This window comes from Meriones unguiculatus, chromosome 8, assembly GCF_030254825.1.
Source record: "Meriones unguiculatus strain TT.TT164.6M chromosome 8, Bangor_MerUng_6.1, whole genome shotgun sequence".
Taxonomy (NCBI): domain Eukaryota; kingdom Metazoa; phylum Chordata; class Mammalia; order Rodentia; family Muridae; genus Meriones; species Meriones unguiculatus.
In genome coordinates this window covers 76,644,415-76,652,500 of record NC_083356.1, presented here as the reverse complement: position 1 = coordinate 76,652,500, position 8,086 = coordinate 76,644,415, and the positions used below count along the sequence as shown (strand labels likewise).

At 38.3% G+C, this 8,086-nt stretch overlaps 1 protein-coding gene across 2 annotated transcripts in view; it reads left to right on the top strand.

Moving 5' to 3' along the window:
• Pbx3 (PBX homeobox 3) overlaps nucleotides 1-8,086 on the top strand; it is a 199,729-nt gene that overhangs the window by 144,665 nt on the left and 46,978 nt on the right. For both annotated transcript variants that reach the window (XM_021645730.2, XM_021645729.2), the window contains exon 3: nucleotides 2,823-3,064. In XM_021645730.2, the coding sequence (XP_021501405.1) occupies nucleotides 2,823-3,064 (242 nt within the window). The remainder of the gene's footprint in view (nucleotides 1-2,822; nucleotides 3,065-8,086) is intronic.

The following is an 8,086-nucleotide window of genomic DNA, read 5'->3' as shown; positions in this document are numbered from 1 at the left end:
GACTGGAAGCCATGAGTGCCCTGAGGAGGTTAGAGAGCCTAGTAATAATGATGGGGAGGTAGGAAGGGTGAAATAAAATAGTGACGTAGGTAAAGAAATATACAAATATTTAAACTGAAAATAACTTTAGAAATCAAGTATTATTACTTAGGCATCCTATAATCATTACTTTGCTTAAAAGAGAAAATATATTTAAATGATTTATTGATAGACAGCCTTCTCAGTGCTGCCTAATTGCACAGTGCTCCTCAGTTCTTTTTAGATATGTTCTTTTCAGGATATGATGTTTCTGTTAGGAAACAATTTTTTCTCATGGGATTTGATGCACATAATTTAGAAAGTAAATACAGAAGGATTTCCTTAAAATGTTCTTCTTGTTCTTGAGGCAAGCACATGTTGATTTACTTATGGTTTTAGAAAGCAGGCATCATAAGAAAGTATTATAGCTGTTACAATACGTACTTATAATTTTTCTTGTGTCCGCTGCTACTGGGCCACTTAGTAGCACAGGGATGGCGGCTCATATGCAGTATTAAGTGTTATTAGAATGCCACAGGTACCTAGTCACTTTATGCCTTCTGCATTCCCAATGACTTTTCTTCTCTCTCAGGGTCTGCTTTCCTGATGTATTAGCCAGTGAGCATGTACTCCTGCCTGCCACACTGTGCAGGGAGTTCAGAGAAGTGGAATAATTTTGGCTTTGGCATTTTATGTATTGTTGAAGAACCTTGCCACTTGCCCTGAGAAAAAAAAATCAGTGTGTTTAAATAAGGGGAAATTAGAACCCTTACAGAACCTTGAAGACATATTTAAAACAATACGTATGAGCCAAATATAGTGGCTTATACCCGTAAGTAATCCCGGACTCAGAAGGAAGAGACGGGGATCAGTCCATGCCAGCTTGGGCTATATATTTCTTCAACAAAGAAAATTTTCTCCCTTTTCAGAAGAAGTACAATTATCTAGGCATAAACAAGAGAAATAAACACATACCCCTGAAAAAAAAATGAGCAAAACTTGACTTAAAACAGAAATGTAAAGAGCCTAACTTGAGTTAAAATTAAAGAGAATTAGAAGAGAAGGGAATCACCCAGTGAGCTCACACATGCCAAGGCCTGGAGAATGAGTCCATGGAGTGGGGATAAGCCAGGAGTGGGTCCCAGTCATAAAGTCTTATGGCTTGAAACATTTTAGTGACTCGGAAAGGAGAAGAGAGAAGATGCTATGTTGAAAGCACCGACTTAGCCAGTTGGGAACAGTTCTAGAACACTGTGAGGCTGTTCTTTCTAGTCCCCCAGTAACTAGCAAATACATGCTTGTCTTTCTAGCTATCAGCAATGACATGTTCCTAAAGATTTTAGCTTAAAGAGCTATCTGAATTTTGGTTTCTATAATGAATTTATTACCTTCATATGTTATAATTTTCAAATTTTATTTGTCCCCAAACAGGCAACTGATATAATTTTAAATTATGGTGACTTAGTTGTATTACTTTTAAACGAAAGTGACAGCTTTGAAATGTTTGGGGGAAGGAAATCAAAGTTGTGCATTTGAGCTAAGGTAACCAAGAGCTCTATCATGCTGTGAGTATAATTCAGGGTGTCTGTGGAGGAAGTCTGTTGGCAAAGAATTGATGGTACATGTAGGTTGCACATGGAATCTCAGAGCCGGCGATCAGTTGAGTGCCTGGCAGCTTATAGATGTTACTGTCATGTAAGTTACACCAGACACCGAGTGTGTGCGGCTGTGGGTAAGCAACAGGCACTCACGCAAGAGGCAGACTCCAAACGCAAACACGTGAGATGCCAACTCCCCCTCCCCACAGCTTGTAACTAGTGTGGGAGAACCTGCTTCTGAACAGATTTACAGAGCTTAATTGGGCTGGGGTAGTTTAGATTGTGTTACACATTAATGAAAATGCTGATTTTGAGCTGTCATGACTCCAGTGCTTTTTATATCGTGATAATTATTTTAAAACTTTGTCTTCTGTGTTGTTGAAAACATGTTGGCAGAAAGCCTGTGTGACCTGAATAAACCTATGAATTGTCAGCTGTGATCTATAGTACTCAGAAGAGGTTGCTGACTGGCATCACTTGGAGGTTCTTGATTTAAAGCAGAATGAGAGTGAGGCTACTGTGTCTAGCACTCAACTGCTGTGTCCGTGATGCATTTAAAACTGTATTTGGTGTCCTTGTGCAGTCTGCTGGCATGTGCCTAACATTGCCCTTTTAATATGCATTTAAGTCTAGTTAATCATATTGACATGAATTGATTCATATAGAATTAACATATGAATTAATTCATATTGAATGTATTTTGTTTTTGAGATTGCATGATAGAAAGCCATTAGCCCTGTTTATTTTCCAATTTTTGAAATAGCTTTTAAATTAAAATTATTTTATGACGACTTTCAATTCTGTTTCTCTGACTGTACAGAGAGACAGCTTAAGCACACTTTGATGTTTATGTCTTTGCACACGTTTATGTCTTTGCATTATTTTCTTCTTAGGTTCTCCTTCCTACCTTATGTATAAATCATTTAAATCTGAAGTTTGGATAATCAGAATATTCTTACCTCTTTCTAAGAGTCCAAGTTGGGGTTACATTGTGAAGGGGTGTGTTAGGAGTCCTAGGATGAATGTAAATGTGTTTTGAAAGCAATTCTCATAGTCCAGCTTATTTATTAAATGTGAGCAATGAAGCTCTCAGCATGAATTGTAGTACACTGATGTTGTTTGATCATTTTCTTAAATAAACAAAATACTCACACTGTTTGTCCTCTGTCTCTCGCTTCTTCTCTCTGTCTTTCTCTTTCCTTGAAGGTCTCAGCATCAGAGGAGCCCAGGAGGAAGACCCTCCCGACCCCCAGCTAATGAGACTGGACAATATGCTTTTGGCAGAAGGGGTTTCAGGTCCTGAGAAAGGTGGGGGATCGGCGGCAGCAGCTGCAGCCGCGGCAGCCTCTGGAGGTTCTTCAGATAACTCTATTGAACACTCAGATTACAGAGCCAAATTGACCCAGATCAGACAAATCTATCACACAGAACTGGAGAAATATGAACAGGTCAGCAGCCGCCACTCTCAGTCCTACACAAACCCTCTATTACTCTTCTACTAGACGGTACTAACCAATTCCGAGGGCCATAAGGGGTAGGTGTTAACACATAGAATGAAATAAGCAAAGATGATGTATGTACAAAACCAAGGGAGTTGTGGGAGCCCTGAAATAAAGATGCTGTGAGCTTTTGGGGGCAAAGCTAACCCTCACATCCCTTTGTTTCCGTTTCATTCATTCCTCACATTCATGGTTCCTAACTACCACACCAGCAAGCCCTTCCTTCTTGCTAACCTTGGCGCCCTGCAGAGCTCTGTGGAATTGTACCTAGGTACTGGCTTTGTTCATAAGCTTTAACAGCTTGTAAAAAGGAAAACATCATTGCACAGTGAGTTTTTTGATCTTGTAAACTGAGTTCTGGAGTCCTCCTAGGAATTAATTCTATGGGATATGTTAAATATGTGGAAGGAGCTTCTAGGATCTGAGAATGAGGCTCCTAGGAGAAGGTCTGTCTAGGATAGGACAAAACAGGCTTTGTAACCCCTAATCACAAACAGTAAGGATAAAAATATTCTCAGAGAACTTAATAGCCATACTTCATTGAGCCTCAGGTATCTTTCAGTTTAAGCCATGTCCTTGTACTGTGTGCCAAGAACAGAAAGTCACATTGCCAATTTAACTCTAAATAAGCGATTCTTTGATTTAATATAAACATAGTAAAATGTGTAGTCAATTTTCAAGACATTTAGGTTACTAATTTAAAGCTTAAATCCTTAGATTAAGTACTTCTGACTGAACATGGACTCTCACTTGAAAGATCTTTAGAAGATCCAATATAATGCCAACCTTTAAAAATTTATTTATTTATTTACAGTGTAGTCACTTTGTATCCCAGCTGTAGCCCCTTCCCTAGTCTTTTCCCAATCCTATCCTCCTTCCCTCATCTCCTCCCACGACCCACCCCAAGTCCATTGATGGGGGAGGTCCTCCTCCCCTTCCCTCTGACCCTAGCCTATCAGGTCTCTTCAGGACTTGCTGCATTGTCTTTCTCTGTGGCCTGGTAAGGCTGCTACACCCCTCAGGGGGAGGTGATCAAAGATCTAGCCACTGAGTTCATGTCAGAGACAGCCCCTGTTCCTCTTACCAGGGAACCCACTTGGTATAATGTTAACTTTTGAACATATACAAAAATAAAGAGATAAGTTAGGTTGAATCCTGTAAAATTGCCGTATTTGGGGATCAAAACAATAAGCTGGTGCAGTGGCCTGTTTCTAATCTCAGCTATTGGGAAGGCTGCTGCAAAACAATGGCTTCTGAGCAGGAGTTTAAGCCCAGTCTGGTCAGCAAAGCTAGACCACTGTAAATGGCAGCACTTCATACAGGTGATGTCATAGAGTTGTTGCCTAGATAAGCAATCAGTGTCCTGCTAGTCTCAACTGTCTTTCCCCTTTGTATATAATTTCACCCATAAATACTATATGTTGGCAGTTATTCATAATGCCCATATACTTTAGTGGGAACTGTTTGTGTTTTTGTGAGGTATATGTTTCTGGTGACTTTTCTTTTCCTTAAATAAAAGTTTAAGAACAGTTTTAGGTTCATAGCAATATTATGTCAGAGATGTCTTCCATGCTGCCTGCTCACACATATGCATGGCTTACTTAGCAATACCACGTGCTAGAGAAGTCTGTTTGCTACAGCTCATGAACCAGCACTGACACAACAGCACTCGGACTTCACATTCTGTTATGGAATCCTCTTGATCTCACAGTCTGTGCACATGGACAGATGCATATGCTTACAGTACCTGAGAGCATTTCCACTGCCCTAACAATCCTTATGGCTCATTCTCTCTGACTCTTTCTCTCTCTTCCTCTGCCTTTCCCCCTCCCTCCCTCTCTCTCTCTTCCTTTTTCTTTCTCTCTTCCCTTTTCCCCCTTCACTCCTACCCTCATAATCTCTAGAAACCACTCTTGGTTTTAGTACTGATTTTTCACAGTTCTCTGAACAGTTTCAGTTGTATTTGTTGGCCTTCCACCCCTGCCTTTTCTTACATTCTAAGAATGATTGTATTAAACAAATGATAGATCTTTATCCCAGAGGTGAATGTTTTGAGAAAGAGTAGAATATGTAGTTTATGTTAACATGAAGTGCAAATTAATATAAAATATTTTATTTTCTGGGCAGGACTTTCTGGGATTTAAAACTGTGTTATTTGCAAGGATACATTTTGGTAGAAAATATTGAGATAAGAAAATTTATTTGGAAAAATTATTGTGTATGTGTATGAAAAAAATAGAGCTTTCCGATTTGACATGAATAATTGAGAATAAACAAAATAAGTCATGGTTGAAAGGTTGCCCTGAGCATAAACAGTAGAAAATGTTTTTAATTTGTAGTATATTCCTAATTGCATAACTTTATGTTAAATAGATATATACATATTTACCAGGCAACTGCCACTAGTCACCTTGCATAGAAACGGTTATATTGGGGCCAAATGGCATCACTGTTCTGGTCATTCCTGACTGTCCCTATCACAGTAGTCTTTCTTCACACTTCATCCAGATGGCCCTGTTAGAAGTTGAGTGAAGCTGGCATCAGTGGTAGGCAAAGACTCAGCATTCTTGTCTTAGAATGTCCTGAATTTTTTCAAGAGACTTCAATAACTTCAGTGTCAGTTAATATCAGATCAGCTCACTGTGCCTTAAAAAAAAATGTACATTATACACAAGTTCTACATAAATAATTGATTATATATGAGTTACATAGAAAATTGAAAAACAACAAATTTAAATGTTATAATGGATTGTGTTTCTGGATATAGTTAGTGGCTTCATAGATACTTTAATGTATATTTCCTTCTTCATTTTCAGCATGTTCAGAAGGACATGTGTAGATGTGTGGAATCTGTATAGCACTGTGGACAGACGGATTATGATGAAGTGTTCATAGATTTAGCAGAATTGTAGTTTACACACTTTGCCCTGTAGGTTCTCAGCTGTTTTCAGATGAAGTAGTGGTGTTTAACCTCTTGAGTTGTCTTTGGACAGCTTTAGAGCTATGTTTCTGCCAGTGCTGTTTTACAGGAAGAGATTTTCTTCCATTTAGACACAAGAACAAGCTACTTTAGTTACTTGAATGGCTAAATAGAGTTAAGTGAGGAGAAAGAGTAGCATTTCTAAAATAGTATTGTATTTTCATTTTCTAGATGAAATGATTGTCCAGTGTTACACACCAGTGTCAGAATCAGGAGTCAGATCAGTTTCAGATCATAGGCCATCCTGTTTATTGAGTTTTATTGTTCTACACAAAGAACTGAAAAATAATGCAGGCCATCATACTCAGGCATCCTCAGATTGGCCCATGTTGGTTTGTATTTGAAGTAGAAAGAGAAACAGATGACAAGTATCTTAAAAACTTTCCCAGAATTACATTTTCTTCTTAAAAGTGATCATGGGAATGCTGAATGACAGAACGTTTATCAGGAACTAGGAAGACCATGTGCATCGAGGCGGAGGCTTTGTTGGAAGATTCTGTGAGTCTCAAATAAACCGCACCAGAATCTTAAGCGGTATTTACTCTGCCGTGGTTTGCAATGAAGCTGCAATGAGAATGTGTCTGAAGCCTGCTCAGATTTAGATTGCCATAAAATTAACAAACATCACCACTGCAGTAAATTAAAAAACCTTACAAGTTACAAGCCACACTTACAGATGAGCAGGCTAGAGCTGCAGCAGGAGCAAAATCACATCTAAGCTGCAAGGCTCCGCGTTATGTATTAGAAATGGATTATCTTTAGAATTCTATTCTTCCCCCTCCAGAAAATGTTCTTTGATGATACATCTTTATTTTATAGATTCTGAGATCTAATGATTCTTAGGATAATTATCCAACTTTACATATAAATGTTTTTGAAATATTAAGCACTGAATATGTGTTATAGTGAGGGTTTTTAATATTACCATCACCCAACAGCAAACAATATCATTGTATTTTGGTCTTGTTGATCTGACACCTAGCTTGAATATAATAGTTTCCCAAGGCTTGCAGCAAACACCTTATAATACTTCATCTTGAATTTATTGCTTTCTTCTAGTTGAGAGACAAGCCTCCATTTTCTTGATTAGCTACAATTCTTGGAAAATGCCTTTACTGTATTTTTCAAGTATGTTCCTATGACTAGAGGCCCAGCTGTTAGACTAGATGAATTCGAATGAACTTAAGCCATGGGTGCTAAGGAATCTTTTTTTTTTTTTTTTTAATTTAAAGAACTGAAGCTCTCAGATGAGCTGTGCTTTCTTGGTTACTGTACTTGGTACCAAAAGGGAATGGACACACTGTTTTTTGTAAATGAGATTTGACCTCGGTGTTTGTCCTCAGTTGAAGAGGAAAAGATATATCATGCTCGGTGCAGCTCTCCCACTCTGCGTGTAGCAGAAGAAATGCTTGTATACAGGCAATTCATGCTGTAATTTACAGCTGCTATAATAGAGATGACACATTGAAAGCTATCTACTATAATTATATTGAAATACATTTTTGCTGAAGGCAAAAGTATTGTAAGGTTCCCAACCCTTCTTAAGCATCTGGAAACCTGCTCTTTGAATTCATACCAAATCCACTAAAGCCCTAGAACCAGACCAAACTCTAATGTTTTCAAATCTGAGTACTGTTTGGTAATAACAAATGACTACAAAGAACTTGATGTTTTAAGTTTCTGGGGACTCCTGGGAAATGGAGAGTGGAAGAATTTAAGCCACAGTAAAGGCCATGTTTGTGGTTTTGGAGTATCCCTATATTACATATTTAAATTTGCTGGCAAAAAATCACCTTTTCTTATAAAGGAATTTTATTTTATCAGGTTAAAAATGCTGATGTTACTACTGGGGACTGCAGTTCAGTGAACCCTTCAGCATGTATGTGGTCCTAGGTTCAATTTGTGGTAGTGGAAAAAAAAAGGTGCTGATGTGTTGCCTTGTTACCACAAATGCCTCATTCCATTTTGCCTTTCCTAATACTTAAGTAGGT